At 41.3% G+C, this 25,877-nt stretch overlaps 3 protein-coding genes across 4 annotated transcripts in view; 1 reads left to right on the forward strand and 2 right to left on the reverse strand.

The window, feature by feature from the left end:
- The window catches only part of kcnd3 (potassium voltage-gated channel, Shal-related subfamily, member 3), a 105,311-nt gene extending 90,543 nt beyond the window's left edge, over positions 1–14,768 (forward strand). For both annotated transcript variants that reach the window (XM_069140105.1, XM_069140106.1), the window contains 5 exons: positions 5,023–5,124; positions 8,046–8,078; positions 8,209–8,301; positions 9,508–9,767; positions 11,499–14,768. In XM_069140105.1, the coding sequence (XP_068996206.1) occupies positions 5,023–5,124; positions 8,046–8,078; positions 8,209–8,301; positions 9,508–9,767; positions 11,499–11,673 (663 nt within the window). In that variant the 3' untranslated portion in view covers positions 11,674–14,768. The remainder of the gene's footprint in view (positions 1–5,022; positions 5,125–8,045; positions 8,079–8,208; positions 8,302–9,507; positions 9,768–11,498) is intronic.
- Positions 14,769–14,844: 76 nt separating this feature from the next.
- On the reverse strand, positions 14,845–16,624 carry LOC138192603 (D(3) dopamine receptor-like). The gene is made up of 2 exons (XM_069140107.1): positions 15,475–16,624; positions 14,845–15,072 (listed from the first exon to the last, which is right to left on the reverse strand). Exons 1-2 carry the CDS (start codon positions 16,540–16,542, stop codon positions 14,917–14,919), a joined length of 1,224 nt encoding a protein of 407 aa, XP_068996208.1. The 5' UTR covers positions 16,543–16,624; the 3' UTR covers positions 14,845–14,916.
- Positions 16,625–17,090: 466 nt separating this feature from the next.
- ddx20 (DEAD (Asp-Glu-Ala-Asp) box polypeptide 20) lies at positions 17,091–25,669 on the reverse strand. Its single transcript, XM_069140103.1, has 11 exons — positions 25,436–25,669; positions 22,313–22,407; positions 21,681–21,849; positions 21,475–21,589; positions 21,119–21,261; positions 20,415–20,553; positions 20,175–20,233; positions 19,551–19,633; positions 19,331–19,436; positions 18,579–18,680; positions 17,091–18,444 (listed from the first exon to the last, which is right to left on the reverse strand). Exons 1-11 carry the CDS (start codon positions 25,629–25,631, stop codon positions 17,303–17,305), a joined length of 2,349 nt encoding a protein of 782 aa, XP_068996204.1. The 5' UTR covers positions 25,632–25,669; the 3' UTR covers positions 17,091–17,302.
- Between the last annotated feature and the right edge of the window lie 208 nt (positions 25,670–25,877).

The raw sequence follows: 25,877 nt of genomic DNA on the forward strand, positions 1-25,877 counted from the left end.
TTTTCAGGATAGCTTTCTGATTAGCTGGTCAGTTGTCACATTAATCAGCATGTAAATGCACCTGCAAATGTCACTTGGGTCCGTTTAGATGCTGGTGTGCTCCTTACTTTTCACTTCCACCGATAACAACACATAGTCTATCCATGGCTTATAAACTAAGACACAAGGTTGTTTACTTTGTCCTTCGTTCCCCAGCTGGTGCACAGCCTACCAGCTGATGTCAATCAAATATAGACACTGGCATGCCCTCCAGCTAAAAAAGAAGAAAATAAGTATTTCTGATATTTAGCCAAAAAATAATTTTTCGTCCATTTACTGTTAAAAAAAAATATATATCAACACTAAATCACACATTGAATTGTTTTTGACTGCAAAAGGAAAATGTAATTACAGTAAGAGTTGTTTTTTTTTATTATAAAGCAAGTCTAGTAATGTAAATACAGTGGAAGTGTAAAATCACAGGGAGATGTATTACTATACAGAAATGATTTTTGATGATGAACCACAAAAATCTGCTTATGGATACCAAGACTGTTAATAAAACTCTAGGAAAGTGTAAAATATGGATCTTTAACAATGCAGTAATGTCCTTACAATACAGACACCCCTCCATGTATTTATTAGGTTGCTCATTTCTTTACCAGAGGAATATCAGTAATTAAATGGCGCTCAGGGTCCTAATATTTGAAGGTATAGTACTTTTGATTAACCACAGGCAAATTCCGCATTGACAGTTATATACAGTATATTAATTATATAACAAACGCCCCCTGCTGATTCATCTGTTACAAGGAAACTTTCTGTGAACCTATGATCCAAAGTATCTTGTGTGTGAAAATACTGTTGCAGTACTGAGGAATAATTTATTTTTGGAATATCTTCTGTAACAAAACTAAGCTCTTTAGTTGTCTTACTGTTTGTGTGTGTGTGTGTGTGTGTGCGTGCGTGCGTGCATGCGTGCGTGTAGGGAAGGTCAAACGTCTTGGTGTCAATTAAAGATCTCTGTCCATGGTTTCCTTACAATCCACTATGTTCCCAGTGATGCTTCAGCAGCAATCCCGAATCGATCTGTCGTGTCGTGGCTCTGCCTGAGAGCACAGATGGGCCTTAGACACAAGTGCCTGGGTTCCAGAGGCCCCTGGAATCTATCAGAGAACTGTAAAAGTAGATCCAATCTAGCGGGACATGTTCTTAACATCCCTTCCATTACCTCTGGCCTGCCTGGCAACCATTGCCACAGTCACAGGGTTATCCCAAAGGCCTGTAGGAATGCTGTGCCAGCACAAATGTACATAGAGTGTGAGGGTACAAAGACAGTGAGGAAAATGTGTCAAGGAGAATAGGAGAAGATAAACAATTCAGGGACTTGTGTTATATGATATAGTGTAGATTGGTAGCTTTGCATGTGTGTTTACACAAACTCCTGTTGATGTCTTCTGCATTACTTTAGATTACTAAATCACAGCATGAGCTATGCAGGTCATCAAACATTACCGTGTTTTAAATGGAGCTCAAGTGAGGGGATGAGCTTGAATTACTATTCATTACCATACTCTTACTGAGCCAGGTATTCATGTGGGTACTCTACAGTATATGTTTTGCATGTATATGTATAGAAATATGCCTATGATGATGAGGCACGCATGCATAGGCACATGGAGATAAGCAAACATACATCCACACACTCAATTAATGCCCCAGCGGTGCATGAGCCCCCTACTAAACAAGCTCTCTGTCTGCGCATCGCTTGCAAAGCTCACATTATCCTTCTACCAATTCCTCTTCAATGAATCCATCATTCTGTTTTAACCCTTTAAACCCAAGATGCCCCCAATTGGGAGCCAGAGACTAAACTATTATTAAAATATGGCCATATATACTGATATTTACACATCTGAACAAATCTCACAAGTGTTCCCTTTATTATTAAAAATATTTTTTTTTATATGTATAATTTTTTATTGCGGTTGCAGAGATACGCTCTTTTTGAAATTTTCAAGCAGAGGCCTAAAAAATAGGTGTTTTTAAAGGGTTAAAATGCAGAAGGGAAAGCAAAAGAAAAACACACTTTATAACTGCTCAGAGCTTGACACCTAACTCTTGACTTTGACGGGAAAATAGGAGGCCTACTGAGACGTGACTGACTCAGATTACACTATCCTGTAAAAGCAGTCGTCCTGGTACCTGAGAGATTAATTGAGACCCACGTTTTCACATATAGGCCTGTGTACACAAGCAAATGTACACTTAGAAATGTTTTTACACAGTTAGTAGACACAGTATCTGCATCTGTTCTTCCTTTTATTCCTTATCTTCTTGTTGTTCATCTTTGTTTCTGACTGCCTCACATGACATATTTGACAGCAGGAGAGAGAGAGAGGACGAGACACTGGACTGGGCAATAACCATGATGTATTTGTCTAATGACTAAAGATGCCTTTAAACTGGCACCAACATTGTGGCTCAGGAGTAAAGATGTAGAGCACTATGGGAATGGACAGTGTATGAACTTTATAAACTGTACTGTACCTGTATCGCGCAACATTTTTTTACCGGCCTCCTCTCTGCATCCACCAGAAATACAAACCCCTCCATCATGAAAGGCGCGTAAGCTTCTTTAACCTTGCGGCGTGACATCGCATGAGACATTTGACTATGTACTGGTGACCCTTGGGCAACCAGACAAGCAGATTTTACATAAACTGTAGACTCGGGTGTCCTCTGTGTGGCCCTAGCAATTGGATACTCCAATGGCTTTTGTTTTTACAGGAATGACAGATTTTACCTGGATCAAACTCCCCGTCTGTGCCTGGAACATTTCTAACGGTGGCCTATGAAAACTGCTGAGCCCCAGGAAATTTGCCAGGATTAGACCTCCTATTATATTCGTCCTGTCCATCAGACCAGCGCCACTCTGACCCACCAAAATGGGTCAAGACGTACTCATCTGCCAAAACAGCCTCTGCCAATGCTGTCTTGACCTTGCTCTCATTGATGTACACTGCAAAATGTCTTGGAACTGAGTTTTGAAATTGCTCCAATACAATAAAATCACACAATTCCTCATGATTGTCGACCTGAGAAGCAGAACACCAACATGCAAAATGCGCCGAAACATCACGTGCAAAGTCAACATGAGTCTGCCTGTCACCCCTCCTCTAATTCCTAAACCGTTGCCAATATGTTTCTGGTATGGTTTTAACACTGCAGTTTTCACCTTGGCATAATCCATGCTATCTGCAGGATTTAGAGCAGAATATGCTGTAACATTAATACCCTGTCAGCATCAGGCCACCCCCTGGTGTCCGCAACACGTTCAAACAAAGAAAAAAACGTGTCGGGCAACAAGCTCAGACTGCCAGCAACATCAAAACTAGAAACAACTCCAGCAACTTACCCCGACCTAAACATACAGTACCTAGGAGAGAATCACCAGCTTTTCCCTCTCTCACCAACTCCAGTTTTAACTTCAACCTTTTCCGCTCCAAAGCTAGCTGCACTTCAGCTTTTCTTGTTTTCGGTGCCTGCTCCAGCTGTAACCTTTCATGCTGTAACTGAAACTGTAGCCTCTTCCGCTCCATTTTTTTTTTTTTCTCTTTCCACCTGCATATACTGCTCAAATGACAGGAACTCTACTACACCTACAAAAATAACAAACTAACCCTAGAAAACAACAAACTCAACAGTCCCTCCTGATGAGAAACTGCTGCTACAACCTAACTGGGGAGTGACAAATGCTCCAACTGGAATGGATTTATCCAACCAACCACTCACTTCAACACTCACACATTGCATGAGCACACCATCCACAACTGCAGCCAAATGACCTCAGGAAACTCCATCCACTATTTTACCAAGAAAGCAAGCATTAACTCAACACAAAACCACCAGCTACCATGGGCCTCCCAAACCACTTTTGTTTCTCCAATAAACCAACCACCAACATTACCACCTGGGGTTTGACAACAAAACCACACTTACAACTACTAAGTCGACTTTCACCAAAAGAAACCCGGATGCAAAATTGGACGAGCCCCCGTTTGTTATGACCGGCTCATTCAGGCCATAACAAAGGATGGGAGGGCCACACAGTAACGTGGATTAAGTTATCATTTTAGTGCAAAAAACACAAACTGCAAAAACAGATGAAGACACAACTCAACAAAACTCAATGGCTGCCAGCCCGGCTGTCTGTGGAGAGAGAGCAAACAATGAGAAAGCAGAGCCCCACAACCACACCGGAAACCATGTCAGCAAGGCATGATTTAAAAAGCTGCAAACATAGCAGTGCAAAAAACTTCACAAATAAACTGAATTCATTTTTTTTTTTAAATAGAGAACGACACTTAGATACTTCATTCATACAGGATTTTCCTCCTCTACTCCCATCTGCCATTCTAAGTGGTTTTCAACCCAAGAAAGGTGTTATCGTGTAGTCACAATAAATCATTCATAACTATCACTGGAGATCAAAGTGAATGCTGTAGTAGCCCATGTTTGATTTAATCTATAGGATCACAACTGAAATACCAAGCATGCAAAAGTACTGAAGCTCAAATCAGCAGGATGTCAGGTGTTGAAGAAATCAAAGTCTCGTTTTGAAGTTTGCTCTAGTGGAGTGTATTTCTGGTATACCTGTATGTGGAGAGCTTCCAGACGCAGGACATACAAAAGAATGTGGATGCAATGCTTGCCAGTGGGTGTGGTATGGTTTGAAATGTAGGTGCTCACATCTAGTTGACAGTTTCATGACAAAGGGTCATGAGATTAAGGATTTAAAATACCAGGGGGAAAGAGACACTCTCCACACACTACTTGATCAGCTTATTACAGTCGTCATGTGTGGATTCAAACCCTAGATGAATAGTAGCCCCATGAGAAAGAATGTGTTTTCCTCATCAAAGAATAGCAAGAGAATAAGAAGTCTGCATTGATGTTCTTCATCACAGGATGGTACCCAATCATTCTGACATGGAATATGGTATAGGCACTTACTAACAGATGGTCTCTTTCTCTTTGCAGAAAGCCCGCTTGGCCAGGATACGAATAGCCAAGACAGGAAGCTCCAATGCCTTCCTCCACAGCAAGCGCAATGGCCTGTTCAACGAAGCCCTAGAGCTCACGGTAAGACCTCGGGTTTTGAAAGCACCGACCCCACAATGCTTCGTTATCATCTGGTCATGGAATACCCCACTTATGACACACTTATATTTTTCAAGTCTTTTAACTGATGACACAAAAAGCCTGACCTCTGCGGTAACTAAGTCATTAGACGCAGGCCATGCTACTCCGTCCTTTAATTATCCCAGAATCCCATCAGAGCAGCTATCTGTGATCTCATCCGATAAGCGGCACTTCTAATGTGAGCATCTCTGAACCCAGCTGTCCAGCTGAAGAACAGGCTTCAGGCAATGCAGCAGGAAAAGTAAACACAACTCAAGGATGTTCCTTGCCTCAACAAAATGTTGCGGTTCACAAGCACTATAATGGCCCGGGGCTGGCACAGCACAAAAACAAGTGCTTCTTCCACCCTCTCTCTTACTCTCTGTGTCTCTATTGCATTATTGCTCCTCAGTAGCAATAGTGAGGACAAAATCAGAAAGGCACCAGTAATACTCAAGCTTTGGCTGAATAATGCATCACATTTATATGAATGCCTGCCCTGAAGAGACATTACATTGAGAAAAATGGCTGCAGTGTTGTTATGTCTAATGATGTTTTATACGTATGTTTATGTTTTTATTGATTATAAACAAATGGTCATGAGTAGATTTTCTGCTCAGCAAACACTGATGGATGAAATTGCTTTACTCTAGGTCTCCTAAGAGTTAAGATTACTTCTTAACATCGTTAAGAGAGACACACGTTTTATATAATACTTTTTGTGTTTTATTGTACACTCTACACTTTACTATGTATTTATTATTTTTTAGTACCCCACTACTTCACTGAGTTGACACTGCTTCATTGGGACAACCATGTCCAATTTTGGGGTAAACATTATGCGCGAGTTAGGGAACATCATCGCTTCTGGTGGGGATTTTACCACCAGCAAACTTACCACCGAAGGAAAAATAAGTCATTAAAGTATGCGTCAAATAAACACCATGAGAATATCTATATATATTTTATTCATTTTCCCATATTGTGCAACTTCAGATCAAAGTTAATTAAGTGCAACATTATCAACAGAACGATATTAGATACCGTTTATGAGAAGCCATTCACCTGTGCTCTCTTCACAGATAAATGTGGCTTTCATTTAATTTTTGTTTTGTATACCGTGTATCATATTAATTTTGCCAATTTGGACTTAAAAAACAACAACAGTCAAAGTACTCATAGATTGGTTATGTCCAGTGTCAACAGCTTATGAGTGACTATTTGAAGATATATGCCAGCTTAATAAACGATTAATTGCTGTTAAACTTAGATTTAATTGTAAGGAAGCTATTTACTATCAATATGAACAGCACCATGCAGAGCTACACTGTGTGTTTTGTCACTCAGCTGATCAAGCTGTTTCCACTCTACAGTACGGTGGCCACCTGGGTGGTGAGCCATAGCCGCCTCCAGACAGACTGCTGATATGGACTTGCAGTCACACGTATAGAGAAGGACAGAAATAACCCAGCCCAAACACCTGTGTTTTACTGCTGTGTTAGGTACAGATAAGCAGTATGGACACAGGTGAGCAGTCTTGCCTCGAAAATAACCGAGTCATCAGCGCAGGAATTCACCCTCTCAGCAAAGAAGCCTCTCCTTACAACACCAGCCACCCGCTTAACAAACAGAAAATTGCTACTACAAATCTTCCAAACATGGCGTTTTGCTTACCTCTCTGCGGTGCTGTGGAGCATGCAGGATCAGGGCAATCCTTTTTGGCTTTGTTTTTTTTTTTTTATAAACAGCTCAACTACAGGTTCTGTTGGGAAAGACTGATGTAACCAATTGAAAGTCTATATGTGAAACACCGCCGTAATGTCTGACAAAACTAATGATGGCATTCTGCAATAAACTGGAGAAACATCTTCCCATGCTCAAGCTACAGCTATTATGCAGTAGGTGTTTCTCAATAATGCAAAGTAATCTTAAGTTTTCTGGGTACTCGCTCTTCAACAAACACCACTTAGATTTTACATACATGGACATATTTGAATTCCTTATCCAAATGGCATCTATTCCCAATATTATCTTAGAAACCATCTGTATGACGGGGACTAACAGAATATTCAAAGCCTTATCATATTATCTTACAATATATTTAATATATTCGTAATGATGTGATCTTTCTTTTCTACACAAAGGAAATGTTTTCTCCAAATTTTAACTCTTTCTCAAGGTGGGATCATAGAATAATTTATTTTATTTTCCTTTTTTATTTTCTTCCTTTTGTTTAATTTAGCAAATTGTGTAACAAACGCAAAGAAAATAATAATAATAATAATAGTACACGTATCATCATACTGATAAAAAAAACAAAAAAAACTGCTCAGTGTCTTCAATCAAATGTTGTTGTAGATATTTTTGCTGGTTTCTCCCTCTCAAAAAGTCAATACTCCACTTATTTTCTGACTCACCTCACCACTGGCTAGAAATGCTGTTTCTTATCCAAACCACCATAGAACTAGAAATAGCACCCACTTGTTCACGCAAAGATACACACACAAATAAACACAGAAGCAGGCCACAGCATAAAAAATAAGGAATATGGAAAACAAGTCATTAGCAAGTCGCCTCTAGCGTGCCTTTGCAATAACAGAGATGGAGTCAAAATGTCACGATGGAAATATTTATATAAATTGTATATACTGTATATCTATTAGGAGCGAGCTGTGCTAAAAGTCTCCCTCGCGGCACAGATCAGTGCACCGGCTCTACTGATGTTAGCAGACATGCCTCTCAGGGTCAGAATAGTAATGTTCCCCTGCGTCTGATTGGCTTTACTGCAACCCTGACGGCTGTCTGTTCTCAGTGCTGACCTATGAACACAAGTAAAACTCTACCTGTCTGTTCTCTCCTTTTGTCTCCTTCTCCAACTGAAGCAACTTCCATACAAGATGAACCTTTCAGATCAGGTACTGAGACAGCAGCTGGCCGTACACCTCCCACTTCTGATTAGTGTCATCCCAAAAGAGAATGTAGCGTAACGTTCTTTTTTTTGGATGTGTGTGTCTGTGTGTGTGTGTGTGTGTGTGTGTGTTTCAGAGTTCCAATGAGGAGGACCAACGTTTAAGCAAGTCTACCTCCCTATTAGAGAGCCAGCACCACCACCTGCTGCACTGTCTGGAGAAAACCACTGTGAGTGCACACATGCTCAAATTTCATCTTGATGATATTTTAACTATATATGTTATAACTTTTGGTGTTGTTGTTTTTTTTTTTTAATCAGAATCACACAAAACTTCAAATATGTAGGTTTTAAAATAGTAATTTAATGTCATTATAAGACCCAAAATTGTCCAGTCATCCATACATTTCTCTGTAGTCTTGGTTTATTAAGTGAAAATAACTTGACAATGTATATAGATCTACACTATTTTTTACATGTATGCATGAGTCCTGCTCACTGTAGCGTAATGTCCAGCACACTGCATCGCCCTTATGATATACGCCTCCCTGCCTGTATGTGATACAAACAGCCAAGCATAACTCAGTGGGGCAAATGAAAGAATCTAGCACGGGCTGGTACACGCACCCAAACTCTTATTATTCATCGTACATATTTGTGAAAACAAGCCATATGAAGGCCGCTGTGAATGTAAGTTTAACATGCAAAAACATATATTTGCGAAACTTAAGTGCAGCTGCAGAAAGCTGTACAGACAACACTGACATGTCACCTTTTGAAGCTTGTAATTTATTAGAAGTCGTGTTTGTGCTCACTTGATATTCATTTAGTAGTTTAGTATACAGTGTTGATCTTTTAGCTCTGTTTTGTTCTCCACCAACTCTTAAGGAAAATATGTTTTTTAAGTAACCAAATGATCATTTGGATTTTACTTCAGCTGCTAACTTTGCCTGCTGTTTCGAGATGAGCAAGTAAAGTACAGTGGTTTTTTTTTTATTGGGGCTTCACTCAAAGTGCTGCATGCTGTGGTTGAAAACTATGCTGAAGAGAGTGGTGAGCGTGAACCAAAACAGTAAAGTTTCCAAAACAATGAGCCCTGAGTGACTATAAATCTCCGTCGGGTTGACGGGAACTGCAGAGTTGGATAATAATTCTCTGGATTCATTGCTATGAGGGACCTCTTTCACACACAAGTATATGTCATGCATTGTTGATGGAAAAATGATTCTCAGCTCAGCTCAGTACATGTACACCTATATAAAAAATAATCACCTATTCCGAGAAGAGTTATTGACCTACCCTGAAGATGACAAGATATACAGTATGAAGCCATATACCGTACTTGGTCATAAATATAAATGTTGTAAATGTGTCATGTTTTTAGGGCTCTTTTTACGTCTCTGCTTTCCTCCTTTTGTGTTGGTCTGTGTTTGTAGAACCATGAGTTTGTGGATGAGCAGTATTACCAGCAGAGCTACCTGGAGGCGGGGCTGCAGAATTATCCATCTCAAAGCCCCTCCCTCTCCAGCCAAGAAGGAGTGACGGGGACATGCTGCACCCGCCGAAGCAAGAAGCACCACAGCCCTTTACCGAACGCCACTGCCCCAGCACACTTGCAGCCTTTGACACACACACACACACACCAACAAGGCTTGCAGGAGCTCAGTACCATCCACATCCAGCCCCTCAGCACCAGGTGAGATCAGCATTCCCAAAGGACAGGGTAGAAAGACTCTGATATGTTTCAGATTGTGTGCTATTTTGTTCTGAAATTGCTTTAAAGAAACTAATCCACACTTGGCTCATCTTAAACTACTATAATGTATCATTTGTGATTTTAAGACATTACATTTTGACAGAGTTGTTTACTTTGCTAATGTGCTCATTTCCCCTCAGCTACCTCATAAATATACTTTGGAGTCTGCAAGTGAAAGCTTGGCAAACATAATTATTTTTTTAATAAAGATTGTTTGTTATTTCCAAGTTTTTTCAGTGCCATGTTCAGAAGTCATAGCTATCATCCACTGGAAAAAATGTTCTTGCTTATAATGTTTTGGCCTGTGGCGTTGGACTTTCATAATCTGTACTGGTAGAGAAACATCTTAGAAAGTTACTTTTTACCAGACTCACTGTAAGGGGCGAATAGCACAGAAATATCCACTACCATCTGTTATCCTTGAATACCCCCTGTGTAACCAATAACAACTAACAAGTAAGTACTAATTTACTCTCAGATAGTCCCTGTAACATTTATTCAACTCTAATTCTGAGGAAAGGTATTATGTCCTGATCAAGGCATTTTTTCGGTTTCACCTTTTTTGGAATTCCATTGGCCAAAAGCTGTGGATAGTACCTGGTATTTCTTTTGCTATCACCTTTGTCGAGGTTCCAAGCGAGCTGAGATGATACTATAAAGTGACGTGAAAACACTGCAGAGCGCTGATTGGTCATCATTGCACTAAACATGAAAGCCTTCACAAACCAGATATACCTCTGTTTGGTTGCCGTCAAAAGGATCCAGCGAGTGTGTGCGTTGTGTTGAAGATTACGTAATGTTTCACACTGTCACCATGACGATAACATACAGTTTTAGGGTGCTATCTGCAGTGGGAAATTAAATCCAGAAAAGTAGTTGAGACGTACCATGTGGTGCAAAAGAAGCATAACACGCACACTCGTACACAGAAAACACAGACTGACATGAGTATCCCGTCAGCCTTGCTTCTCTGGCCATCTGACAAATGTATGTTTAATATTTATGCTTCTCTTATGTTGGATTTGGCCCACAAACTCATGGTGAAGACATATTTACTCGGAGACGCATTCAAATTCCTTCACCTGCCACTATTTACTCTGACTTTCTGTTGTTTGCTAGAAGACGTGGCAACCATTTCATGAGCAGCTAAAATCTGCGTATCTCTACAGAGATGACTGTTGATTCTCAGTTGGTTTGGTATTTCCAGCAACTCATTAATATCATAGTCATTTGGTCAGTGTTCCCTTTGTCACAGTGGCCTGACTGCAGCCATGATGATTGTCTGTTTTCTGTCTGTTTTTTAGTGCGGAACTATGAACATTAGTTAAACTCTGCCTTTAGTGGAGCGTTAAAAAAACCCAGATATAAAACCTGAGGGATTGTTAATCAATTCACACTAATGGTGATTTCCTTTACACACTGGATTTTCCAGGGTTTGTTCACTTTGAAAGGGATCTAAAATAATAATTATCATGGTTAAAGCCACCTCAAAGGAAATGGCTAAGGAGATGAGGGTTTCTCATTAACTTTACCTCAGCAACTTTACACAGTTGTTCTGGGACAATAACCTTCACAATACCCATCTCCCTGAAGCTCTGTTCTATCATTTAGTGAAATATTTCAGGATTATCCTAATCCTTGATTTTCTTTCTTTCTTTTTTTTTTCCATAGCCGCTCCAGTCTGAACATGCGTGTAGATGAGCCAGCACCTCTGAACTGCCAGAGCAGCCAGATCACCACAGCAATCATCAGCATTCCCACACCACCAGTGACGACCCCTGACGGCGATGCTCATCTGCCCGCAGGCCCCACCCACCAAAATGTTGTGAAGGTGTCCGCACTGTGAAGACTGGAGTGCAGGCGCGTCACACACAGAAAGACAGTTAAAGACTCATCGAGACAGACTGAGGGACAGAGGAGGACTGAGAATGATGGAGAAGAAAGGCATTCAGAGTCCAAGTCTGGCCTGGGTGAAGCCTGCCCTCTGTTGGCCATGTACTGTAATGACATGGACTCCCTGTACAGCCAGAGGATGGCTTTTAGATACAGTATCTTCATGTTAGTGGTTGGCATACATGTATGTTCATATGCGAGTGTGTGTGAGTGAAAGAGTGGGGAAGATGTGTTGAGAGTCATTTCGGATATAGGAGGTGAGGGAGTGTTTGCCTCCCTAGTGTCAGAGGTGAGTTCCCAGAGTAAGTCATGTGTCACTGTGCACAAAGCACCTTTTTTATGATTAATGCTTGAGTTTGAAATTTATTTATTTTTTTGCCGGATATATAAGGGAATAGGAGCAAAACTCAAAGGGAAAGAAAAAACGACACATAATCAAAACTTTTTTTCCCCACTGGTTCATCCTGTCCATTTGTTCTGTGTCATTTTGGTTCACTTACCTATTGATAGATAAATATACCACCATTCCTTTTCAGGTCCAATATTATTCCACTTGAGTAAAAATTATTTAAAAGATGAAATGCGGTTGATGTGTCCGTGATGGAGTTACCAATGAGTTTCGTATTTGTGAATGAGTGCATGTGAATTTTTGCTAGATAGAGGAATTGTGACGTTTCGGATAGGAGGTGTGTGTGTGTGTGTGTGTGTGTGTGTGTGTGTGTGTGTGTGTGTGTGTGTGTGTGTGTGTGTGTGTGTGTGTGTGTGTGTGTGCGTGTGTGTTTCTCAGTTGATTGAAAACTTGTGTTTCAGTTCTTCTGGAAGTCTCTCTGGCTCAGCATATGGTATATTTGACTAGCTGCCACTCTGAAGGGTTCATTTCAGACATTTCTGTCCAAAATTCTCAGCTACAAGGCTTTTACCCAATATGTGCCTGTTTACCTGGAGTAAAAGTATAATTTTTGTTTTGTTTTAATAGTTTTCTGAATTTTTCCCCATTATTTTCCCCTTTTTAGCTCTTACAGCCCGACGGACCTCAAATAACTTAATTTCTGTAACAAAGAAACCAAAAATAAAAAAAATACATTTTGAATTCAAACCACCACAATTAAAAGCACAAGATGTCTGCTGAGAATTTCTGACACAAATCTGTCCCGAGCCCGGGATCTTTGTGAATATTGTTAATAGAATATTTTGTAATATTTGACCATTGTTTGGCAGAACCAGTGAAGCTGTCCTCTTGTTCTCTCTCTTTCCCTCACTCTGTCTTTCTCTTTCTTCCTCACTCTCCTCTCTTTTTCTTGTTGTTGTCCTGTTGTATCCCTACCTCCTGTGTGAACAACAGTATGCTTTCAGTAGTCTTTATAGCTGTCAATGTTTTTTCTTCCCCAAACTCAGCGGGCGTTTTTCGAAGTTGTTGAGTATGTGTACTCTATGTGGTTAGGAAACTTGGTGTTTGTACTTTTTGTCCTCCTTGGTGTTTCAAAAGGTTTTATTTATGTTATCTTCTGAAGAATTTAAAGCAGGGAAGACTGTTGCAACGGTGACCACAGAGACACGGAGGACACTGGATGAACCATCCACAGATCTCTGTCACCAAAAAGGTGTTGTCCTGTTCTCTCGACTCACAGACCAATATGTATAACTTTAGTATTACTTCTCATCAAATTCCATCTAAGTTGACCTTTGTACGTATGGACAATGGCCTCTGCTAACCTTCAAGCTGATGCTGCTCTGTTGATCTTCTTCATATTGAATGTCATTTTGGGTTGAGCAGCAGCAGAGACAGTTAGGTCTGTCCCTTGGTGAACGAGCCCACCGCTGTGGTTTCATCAAGCAGGGAAGAGCAGCTTCAGTCATAGAAGACTAACCACCCACTTCTACTCCATGTAGTTTAAAAAATGGTGATCAAGAGCACACAGACTGGGCTACAGACGCACCAGTATCAGCCAACAGCATATTTCAAAAGCAATACTGGAATTGGTCAAAGATTATGTCTGCCCACATGTAGCTGATGTTTTTTCCTGTAGAAATAGACTATTTAAAATAACTGTTAAAATAGCAGCAAATGTATCATGGCCTTTTAAAGTATATATATTTAATTAGCTTCCGATGGAGACATCTGAGAAGCTTTATCAGTTATACATATGCATTTTTACTTAGACTTAGAAAACACATATCATCAAATCAGCCAACAGGTGGAAACATATACCATACTGGTACCACATCAGTGCATTCCTACATGAGATTCAAATGTCACTTGGACTTCTCTGTTGTACTTCAGTTCTCTCTGATCCTGAGCTTAGTACCAACCCAAAGAAAGCCAAAACTTATTCTACAGAGTTGAAACAGGATGTGTTTTACGTCTGGTATTTCTAGTAGTGACTTAGTACTATTGCTGGTAATTTAGTACCATACACGGTGACAACAACTGCCTAGACCCAGTATTAGTGTTTAGTCAAACTGTGCGCAAATTTACATGGAGTAAAAAAAGAAGAGAAGTACAGACAGGTAGAGCTTTTTCAATGTATTTTTGAAAGTGGGGTTAAAGACATTGACTTCATATTCGCAGCATAAAGTCCGACATTTAGAGTCTATTGGACTCTACAACAAGAGTATGACATAGGTAACGGCAGAAGTGAGGCTCCCTTTGTTTTGCTGCTAAGGACCGCGATTAAACGTGATTAATTTCCTGCTTCTCTGTTTCAAGACAGGTTGTTTTGTGTCAGCTGCACTTTCAAATGACACAGTTTGAAATATCATGTGAGAATATATTCTGCTGAAAGTGTCAAAGGATTGCATTTTTATTTACAAACAACAAAAGCAGGTCTGTGGTTGTGTTTGTCTCTTTCTTTCTCTGTTATGTACTCTCCTTTGATTGTCTTTTTTCTGGGCTCAGTTTTCCTCTCACTCTTTGCTTTGCCCTCCTATGCCACCTGTCATTGTTGAGACTACTGCTGTGCGTATCTTGTCAGGTGTTGGATATTATTTATGACCTTGTCTTGTGTCCCGACTGTGAAACGCCTGATAAAACATCTATATCTGCCACAATACACAATCTGTGGGCTGTCTTCTTCACTCGCCTTGTGTGTGCAAGTGCGTAAACGGAAAGTAGTGGCTTGTACATATTTAGCTCCAGTGGTATTTTCAGTTCCAAAAGTGCTGTCCTTGTGACCCACTTGCTCACAGTACTGAACCCTCAGGCTCTTCTTTTTAAGGGACATCCTGGAATTGAGGAGAGGATTTTGCTGAGTTCAGAGCGAAACTGCCTGGTGACGAAAGTGTAAATGAGGGGATCCACTGCGGCCTGCACACAGGTCAGCACCACCGCTGATGTCGCAAGCTCCACCTGCAACTGTGGGGAAAACAGGAGAGAGCTTAGACAATGACATCATACCACAGCAACATATAGTCTGATAAGAGTGAAAAATGCCGGTGATTACATCATCAGTACTAAACCCCAAAAATATTCAATTTACAATTATATCAGAGAAAAGATGATACCCACAATACGTGTAAGCAGGGATTCAGCGATCCATTAGCAAAGTTGCAATTAAAAAGTTAAAGATGCTCCGTTTTTGGAGGGAAGTCTGTCTTAAAATTGTGGTTTTGTTGTGTTTGGATTATTTGGAAAGGTGTACAACGCCTTTCGGGATCCAAAAAACTCCACAAATTATTATTTATTGCAAGGCTGCATTGCATGGTTTCTGTCTTTCATATAACAATATTGTGAACAACAAAACACTTTTTCACTCACTTTGTCCGTGTCCTGCCATGAGATGTCGTTAATTAGCAAAATAACCACCATGGGCACCCAGAAGAGCGTGAATGCAATGATGATGTACCCGAACCGCTGGGCCAGTTTCCCCTCCATCTGTCTCTTCCCTCGCTCCCTGGCTCCAGGTGTCAGAAGACACACTGCCCCGACGATCTCCGGAGGTCTTCCCAGTGGGGCGCCACTTGTGGATGCACCGGGGCTGGGAGCACCTGCTTTGGCCACCAAGAGCATCGTTCGGCGGGGAGGCAGCGGGCTGCCGGAGCCCACGGGGGGCAGAGACTTGAAGAAGCCCTGTTGAGCAGTCCCTGGTGCTGAAGTGGGGGCACTCAGCCAGCCCCTAACGTGCTCCGACACCGTCGGCCTTAGCTGGACTCCACGGTTGAACACTTTTCTCCGGTGCTGCTTTACAACTTTGAATATCCGCACGTAGTGGATGACAATCACAGTCATAGACAGGCCCCACACCGGCACCAGCACGTAGGGTCCAAATGGATCCGAAGGTCTGAGCGGGTCGTCGCCACGCCCCCCGACGTACGGACGGCAGAGCATGTAAAAACGCGTTTTTTTGGAAAGAGTCAGAGAGATAACGGCTAAAATGAGGCCGCATACCCAGATGGACATAATCCAGAGACGGACCCTCACTTTTCTCCTCTCGGTTTGAAAAGGGAAGGCGATTGCTTGGAAGCGCTCCACGCTGATGCTCACCAGTGTAAGCAGCTGGACGCAGCTGCACAGAGCATAGGTGAACTGCTGCAGGGCGCACACAGACACCTGACGTTCCACTCTGTCACGCAAAAACGAGAAGAGCAGCAGCGGCGTGTCCACGGAGCACTTGAGCAGGTCACTGGCGGCCAAGCTGACCAGCAGGGCATTATTACAGGTCTGCAGACTCTTGGTTCTGAATACAACCCAGCAGACCCACAAGTTCCCGGGTAAACCCAAAACTAGTGTTAGAGTTAGGACTGTGCAGTTGAACACAAGAAACACAGTATCCATGTGAGACTCATGGCGCCCAGTGGTACTGTTCCACAAAGTGTGAACATCCATAATCTCAGCTGCGTTTTGTGCCTCCTTTCATGAAACCTTTCGATGTAAAATCTGCCTCCTGGCTCTTCTTCATCGGTGTGTTGCAGCATGAAAGAACATTCGCCTTTGCTGTATGATTTCTATTGTTAGCACAAATGTTTCAGATTATCTGAAGTGGGCCCCTAGTTTAGATTAATTTATTGAAGGGTGTCTTTTGTGTTGCCCAGCACTGATTGGGTGAATGGTAGGTAGCGACTGATTAGCCTGTAATCAAGAGCATGTGGAGTTGCCTGACCTTGGCATGCCCTTTTGCCAACCCCAGTTGGCAGCCAGCCCGAGTAAATCTACCGAAGCACTGCATACTGTTTTGAACCTTCTGCAATCTACTCAAAACCTGGTCGCAGGCCACTGGTAGTATGATAGGGTAGAAACCTTCGTGTTAGACTGTATATAATGTAAAGTCACCCACCTCTATGTGTAAACAAGATCGTGGCAGCTTGTATACGTTTAGTCTCTGTTAGTATAGAATTTAGCCTGTGAATAAACAGAAAAGGACTTTGAAATACCTGCTGGATCCAGGTAGTTTATTAGACAAGTTGTGACACCATACATGATAGAAATTAATTGAAAAAGAAACACAAATTGAAGTGTAATGTGTTAGAACGTGGTGCAAACATTTTTCCTTGAAGCCTCACGGCTCTAATTCACTTCTTGCAGGACTGATTCAGACAATGAGTCTAAAACACAGCACAATTGGAAGTGTTGTATAACAGTGTAAAAGTCAGTCTTTCAGGAGTTCCTCCATGTAGATGGCATTCATTCGATAAGCTGCCATCCAGTTGTGGGCTACACTGTAGTAGTTTTGGTAACCTTGCTCTTGAAATGGGGACATAGAGGTGTAGTAATCATTCCAGGCTCTGTAGCAGGTTCTCCAGTAAGTTTCGGCACTCCACTCCTCCTCTTCGTCAAAGCATTCTTCGTCATCCTTTTTGCTCTTTGGTTCTCTTTTCATCTTTTCCGAGTGTTTTATGTGCGGTTTCTCTTTCTTCATCTTTTTTGATTCATCTCTGTGAGTATGCGCTAGAGCCGTTTGCCTCCTTGATTTAACGCTCTGTACTGATTCCCTGCCATCAGGGTGAGACAACGCTGTCCCACTGGTTGCACGGGATGTCTGGTCATTTATTCTGGGAGCAGAAGGTTTGGGCACAGTGGGTTTATGCCTAGTTTCAGTCTTAGTAATTGCTCCGTGTTCACCACCTGAAGTCTGGTTTGAACTTTGCAGTGTCACTTCATCCTGGTTCTCCTCCATATCAGAGAGGGAGCTAGAAGAAGCAGAAATTAACCTCTGAGGGGGAGAGTTAAATTCCCTCCGTTCACCATTTTGTGTTAAATCTTGAGCGCTGTCATCATCAAGTGTGAAAGACTCTGTGTGCCCAATGTGATCTTCTGGTCCCCCATCCTCTCGGCCTCTGAACTCCCTGATGATCTCCACTGATCTCCCCAACCCTGTGGTGATGAAGTTTTGGAAGTCGCGCTGAGCCTCCTCAAAGGTCATAAATCGTGACCCACTGTTCTTGAACGAGCTAAGAGGAGGGATCTTCGGCAGAGCGTCTTGCAGCTCTTTTCGAGTCGGCGTCACTTGAGGAGGACCCTGCGGCAGAGTGTCCTTCGTGGAGGATATCTTTCGTGCAGTCCCTTCAACATGTGCTTCTCGCCTGCGTGCTTGGTGGGTCTTCTCTGGATTTGTTTGACGTCTGTGGGCTACAGCTGGATTCCCAGTGGAATCAGACAAAGAAACTTCCGTCTTTGTACGTCTCTTCTTCTCTGTTCTGGAGAACAGCTGGGATACGGAGCCTGGAGTGGTGGCCTCAGTGCAGACATCCCAGTCACAGGGCTCATCCATCAGTCCAGGCTCTATGGTGGCTAAAAGGACATTAGACAGATGAGACTGGAATTATTTCTCTTGACTTACATTAAATTGAAAGGCTTAAAATACAAAGAGAAAGCTACACATGCTTCATATAAAAACCCCAAAGAGGCACATTGACGAGACTTACATGGCAGTGCGGACAAACTGAGGGCACACTTTTGAGCGATGGCCATCATCTTGTTCTCCTCCTCACCATGGCAACAGTACGTCACCGCCAGCCCCTGAGTGCCTACAAAGAAAATGCTATCTTGATGAGGACCCATGTAAATAACAGGAAGCGATAAGAGGGTGTCGGAGTTTTGTATCCTGGGACGATAGTTATACACACACGCTTTGACAGTGTATGTATACAGGCTAAAATTGAGCAACCCTCCATTTCCAAGGAAACACACAAGTAAGGTTAAGATTGGGGTCAAACCTGCTAATACTTCAGAGACTTAAGCTAATCTTCAAAATGTTGTCTAATGCAGTCAAACTACACCAAACTACAGTAGAAGTAGTATTTTTTTTTTTTTTTTTTTTTTTTTGCATAGCTATATTAAGACAATTTTGAAAAAGAAAAAAAATATGGCATTGAAACATACCCACTGAAAACAAATAAATGCAGCAAAACAACCCTTTTTCTTTTTAAACTGCAAGTATAAATTACCCTGAAGATATTTCAGTGTGGGCTTTGAGTCAAGCTTGTGGGAATGTAACTAAATAAAAGACAGATTCTGCAATAATGATGCAACTTCTCTGCAACCAACTTCTGCACATGCACGACATCACCAGCCACCTGGGTTGCCTGACTGTGATGTGGCAAGATGAAAATGCTGAATATCAAACAACACTGCTTTCGGCTGCCTCTGATAAAATCATACAAAACAGGAGACTGACCAAAACGCCCGGCCCGGCCAATTCTGTGCATGTAGGTTTCCCAGTCCTGCGGCACATCCAGGTTTATCACCAAGTTGACTTTATCTGCATCTATACCCCTGGAGGTCTGACACAGAGGAACAAATAGAAACAAGTATTATTGTGAAGAAAAATAATCAATTAATTAAAAGTAATAAAAGATGCCAGCGATGGGTCGCGAGGGAAGATGTTTGCGTCTCACCAGGTCAGTGGAGATCAGCACTCGGCATTGGTACTGCTTCAGTTTGGACATAGCCTCCAGTCTCTGGTCCTGACTCAGACCACCTGCGCAAGTCATCATACAGCGTCTCATTAAACTTGATCAACTGAAATCAAATTGGCTGAGACAGTCAACGAAACGCAGTCCTCTTTTGCTCTATCAAATAGGATAATAGGTTTCTTTGTTCTCAAATAGAGCATAAGATGAGAAGAAGAACACCACTTTTACTTTTGGACAGAGCCAGATAAGCTGTTTCCTCATGCTAAATTAACTGGCTGCTAGCTGTCTCCCTATATTTGATATGACTCTTAATGATTACTAAAAGTCTCATCACAGCCTCTAACAAGAAGGAAAATATAGAACTTTTTGTTGAATGACTTAATTGACAAGTTTATGAAAAAAAGTAAAAACTAATAAAACGTGCTCTGCCTCAAAAGTGACACATGACCAACAATTAAAGAACAAAATCAGCAAATATACGATGAAAAACTACACCCATATAATTTGAAATAATGTAATGGTTAAATGTTTGATATTTTATCTTGTCTGAACTCATCGTTGCTACAGATTACACAAATATTAGGGTTTTTCAACAGGCCGTCTCACCTGAGATACAAACAGCAGGTAAGCCTTTGGAGGACAGGATGTCTGCCAGGTGCTGAGCCCTGCGGGAGCAAGCCAGCACATAAGCATTTAACATTTTTAAAAACATTCATCATATATTTACAGATCTAATTCATGCATCATGAAAAGTTCAAGTCCACAAGTGAAATATTTTTTTTTCTATCATAAATGGTTATCAACAGCACTTGTAAAGAGGAGGGCAAACATGCAATCAGTTGTTACCTTGTGTGTAGGTTGGAAAACACTAGAGCCTGATTGAATGGGATTTTACTGAACAGCTCCAGTAAGTGCTGCACCTTCTCCTCAAAAACCTTGTGAGGTAATGGATGGGAGTGCACCAGCTTGTAGTATTGCTTCAGACCTGGCAGGGGGAACACGAGGACAACACACATGAGATCATGAACTCAAACGGACCCAACAACCTCTTGTCTTTTTAAAGAGTGCTCCGATATGTGTGAATTTCAAGGTTTTGTTTTCTTTGCTTCAGATGAAGCCATTGTTTGCTGTTTATTTTGTACATAATAAAAAACACAAAAGATTAAGTTACAAGCGTCACAGTAAACACAAGGCCTAAATGGGATCCTGTCAAAGAGAAGAGTGTTTTTAATATCAGTGGTTTATGTTTGTCTCTGCTTAGTGTCTATCACCTCACAGCCAATAAAAGTTTCCTGCCAGGAAATAATCCCTCACAACATATTCCTCATGATATTAACATTTTTATTATCTCATCCATGAAGTCTTACTACAGAAAGTCTCTGTTAGTCTGCAGAGCAGTTTAAATATATAAACTAGGCACAACTGATCGATTACAAATCAGGTACTTATAAAGTGACATTTTATCCCTTTAAATTAGATTTATTTTTGTGGTAGCAGTGAAAGCAGCACAGCTCACCATTAAAAAAAAAAAAAAAAAAAAGAGATCTCACCTTTCAGGCCCATGTCATTCAGATTGAGTCTAACGAAGGTAGGCTCTCTCATGTAGCGGGTGAGGTGATGAGCAAGGTATTCTGGGTAGGTGGCAGAGAGTGCCAGCATCTGTTTGTTCAACGGCAGAGAGGAGAAGATCCAGCTGAAGAAGAGAAGGAGGGAGAGAGATGGGTGAATTTATGTTTATGTTTGTTTGTAAATGTGGAGCATACATTTGAATTACCTTCATACAGTGTTTCTACAAAAAGAGCATCAGTCTAAATACCCAGGTTGAATAATAACATGTACTATCTACAGCAGCCTGCTGACACGATATGAAACTCATTTAATCGGAGTATGATTATAGATGTCTTACTTTATCTGTTCCTGGAAGCTGCCCTCCTCCAGCAGCTTGTCTGCCTCATCCAGAACAAACAGTCTGATGCTGGCGGTTGACAACATGCCCAACTCAATAAGCTGCTTGATGCGACCTGAGTACATAACCAGGAACATTGTTACAAAACTGCATGATGCTTACATGAACGGGTGATGTCTATTATTATCCCGCGGCTGGCTTCTTACCAGGCGAGCCCACCGCTATGTGACACTTCTTCAGATGGTGCTTGTCCTGGCTCACAGGCCTGCCCCCGATGAAAACATGGCACTCCAGGCCCTCCATGGCACAGCCTATGGCCATCACCACGGAGTGGATCTGCACGGCGATCTCTCGTGTGGGAGCCAACACAAGGACCTGCAGGAAAGAAAAGGGTTGTTTGTGAAGAAAGTTGGGGGTCAGCAACCACTTACATTAAATTGGGAGCAGATTAGGGGTGGGCAGGTGCTGGATAGTTCCCCATCAGTAAGACCCCAAAGCTAATTAGATTACAGCGCACCAGAATGCAGCTAGTTCAACCCAACCAGGTGTACCTTTCCTTTATCAATAATTGTTCTCTTTCATTTATATTGTTGACACTAAGCAGCTTAAACTCATCAGATTAAGACCACCAAAACCAAAGTGATTACAATTCACGACCATCTGTTGTTGGTGAAATACTTTTGTTTTCCCCTCTGAGGATTTTGTTCTCTACTGTTTTGAAGGTTAAAAATTACTTCAAACAAAACGGCACTCATCACCGAGATTAATATCATGGAAAAGACACATTACTCCACATTCCACTCATCATTTTAAGCTCCACCGGTGTAAATCCACTCACCTGAGTTGTAGGATTCTCCAGCACTAGGGAGTCGAGGGCGATGGTGCAGAACACGCACGTCTTCCCTGTGCCAGACTTGGCCTGTACAATCAAATCTGAAACAAGAGATGGACAGTGAGGGCTGCGCAATTACTTCAAGGATAATCACAATGTTGGCATCCACAATCAATTACACTTGATTGGTTGCAATAAGGGCCAAATCAAGTGCTTCCTATCCACAGTCTAACTATCTGACCAATCACAGTGAGTAGACTGTGATTAACCCCTATTTGCCTTTTCACTACACAGGCAACCTCCAAATGGAAAATATTTCCCATGTACTGATGCATTTTGTTATTCTCTAGTTGCATATTTTGGAGCCACTTTTCCAAATTTGTACATTGAAGGCAGTAAAATGTTCGAAAGCAATAGATGATTTGGTTTCCAAAGATTGATTTAGAGTCATGACAAATAACTGGGATGTCAGTAACATTCAAAATAATGCATAAAGTTAGTTGACCCACATTTAGAGCTGCAACAACCAATTAATCGATTACGTTGGTTAGGTGAACTGGAGTCTTTTTTTAATAATAAAAAAAAAAAAAAAGAAGCTGAGCTTATCTGATTGCAGCGTCTTAAATGTGAACATTTTCTTAATTGTTTCTTTAGTCCCGCATGATTATAAACTGAACATTTTCTGGTTGTAGACTGTTGGTCGATCATTTTAAGCTGCACTTCTGGCAGAAAACACGGGTCGACATTTTTCACCATTTTTGACATTTTTAAACCAAAGGGCTAAACTATAAATCAAGAAAAAAAATCTAAACATTAATAGACAATGAAAATAATATTTTTGGTAGCCCTAAAAAAAAATCCATGAGTGTCAAGTGTTTTCATTTAAAAGAAGCAGGAACACCAATTCCTTCCACTTAGCAGAAAACTGATATCCTTTTGATCAGAGCCATCTGTTAACAGACAGAACAGGATTCTGCAAAAACTGCCCCTTTCAAATGGCAATCGAAATTTGTGAAGATACAACAAATTACTTTTTTTAAATTATTGATTACCCTGCAAAATTGACAATATAAACACAAGTTAACAAAATATTTTATGTCATTTGAGGGGAAAAAAAAGCCACAAAACCAAATTTTTAAGCTGCAACCAGTGAATACATGGCGCGAAAAATGACTAAAACAGTTAACACTTGCTTTTGTAGCAAATTTGTAATTATTAATCTGTGGAATTAGGAATTAAGAGTTAAATTTGAAGGTGGTATAGTCAGGGTTGTTGGAAATCTAGCCCTGGTTTGTCTCTCCTATGTATTACCATTACATTCGAGTAACAGAGATAAGCCAACTGAAAATAACATTCATTTTTGTTAATATCATCCATCTGTGGTGTTCACAGTAAATGTTAGACAATAGAAAATGAATGGGTGAGAAAATTAAGACCAAAGATTATAAAATTAAGAGTTTGGGAACACCTCATCCATCAAATGAACAGACATCCATTCACAGAGCCCTTTACAAATGTGCACACATACCTTACTGCCCTTCCTGCATTTAGAAGGAACCCCCCCCCAATGGAACCACACCTTCCAAATAAAATGTTAAAGCTTCTGGATATATTGTCATTATCTCGACATTATTTCAAACACATAGAGCACCTTTTCCGCAGCAGTATAGATAAATCTTCCTCAGGCATTAACCAAATTATTATTATTATTATTATTATTTTATCACAATGAACTAACGATTGATTTTGCATTGGGGTCATGACACCGGCGAAAAGGAGAGAGGACACGATGAAAGTGATATTCGGAGACAAAGTGTCATCAGTGGAAGGCAAAGAATCCAGACCGTGAAGCAACTGCATGCCTTGAGTGATGACGTGAAATCCTGCTCTGAACTGTTTGTGATTGATTCAGTTGAAACATAGTCCAAAATATGACAAATTAGGGGAGAAGAAGAATAATAGACAACAACCAAACAAAGATGGGTCTGTTCATTCTGCTTGGCGTGAATAGATCCAGAAATAAATCCACCTCTAGTTTCTGGCATTCACAGTCCGGAAAGGATTTTGTTTCGAGACAAAATACAACTGCAGACTTTTCACATGTTATCAGTGATTTGTTTAGAAAAGGCAGATATGCAATTTGGAAACCTTGAGAGCTTCCTGCAATCCGAGAGGTATCATCTACAATCCAGGCGCAGATGTGGATGAACATCTGGTTCCTTTCAAAAGGTGCCGTCCTTTCAAGCAGCATATGGAGATCAAGATCTGTCAGCCTGGAACATGCAGGTGTACACAGGTAAGCCTGCTGGAAAGAGCTCCAGATAAGAACCAGCAGGTTACCAGGGCGCAACATCGCGTGTGATAACTTCTTCACTTCACGTATATTTAATATGACATTAGTGGAACCAGCCCGAACGTATCCCTGCACGGCTCACCACAAAGCGCAGGGGCTTTCTTTTCACGTAGATGTGCCGAGATCTACAGCACTCACGGACCAAAAAGGAAGACGTGCACCACGAAGATGTTAGAACAAGCATCTGGTGTGTGTTGCATTTTAATCCAACATACATGCAGTGGATTAATAAAGCATCCAGATAACGTTGTTGTAGGTTTCATTTTAAAAGACAAACCAAAGCCCAGACATAAACCCATTTCACCACCCGATCTGACAGAGCCGGAGAGGATCTGCCAGAAAGAATGGGATAAAATTCCAAGATAAACTTGCAAAATAAAAAATAAATTTTAAAGACATGTATTCACTTTGGCAATTAGAGTTACTGAGTGTTTGAGAGGAAATAACGGCAATTTGATTCATTTCGGTGTGCAAAAAGGATCCACTGGATGAAAATCAAGGACAAAAGTCATCAATAAATCATTTAATGGTTGATTGATTGACATATTGTGAAGCCTGATGCCTTTGTTTTATACTTCAGTGACTGTTAGTGTTGCCGTGTAGTGTATTATTATGTCACGGAGGGGTTTTTTTGGGGTGCAAATAGTTTGTCTTGTGTTTTTTAACAATTCATAATCATGTAATAATAACCCGACAGAGATCACCTCGGATGCTACTTTGAACCCGCTGCCCTGTTTCTGTTTCCGTTTCTGACAGACACAGTTTCATGTGCTCACCGAGTCCGCAGCGGCCCAGCGGGATCGCCTTGAGCTGGATCGGGGACGGTTTCTGAAACCCTGAGGCGGACAGCCCGTCCAGCACGGTTTGAGACAACAGCAGAGAGGCGAAGTCGATCCCCTCCGACAGGAGCACATCGTCGGTCCGCGTTCGCGTTTCGATGTCGTGGGCTGCTTTCTTCATGGATGCAGCCATGTTTGCTGGACTGTTTACTGCTGGTGATCAAACTCAGGCGGTTAAAAGCGCTTCAGAGCAGCGGCATACCGGGGAAGTACTGCCCCTAGTGGTGTGGAGGGGACTTACTCTGTCTGTGCTGCAGCCCAACACATTATCTATCTATCCATCTATCCATCTATCTATCTATCTATCTATCTATCTATCTATCTATCTATCTATCTATCTATCTATCTATCTATCTATCTATCTATCTAGACATGACAC

The sequence above is a fragment of the Embiotoca jacksoni genome, unplaced genomic scaffold, assembly GCF_022577435.1.
Source record: "Embiotoca jacksoni isolate LCO1_2020_lvr unplaced genomic scaffold, fEmbJac1.0.p SCAF_9, whole genome shotgun sequence".
In the NCBI taxonomy this organism is placed as follows: domain Eukaryota; kingdom Metazoa; phylum Chordata; class Actinopteri; family Embiotocidae; genus Embiotoca; species Embiotoca jacksoni.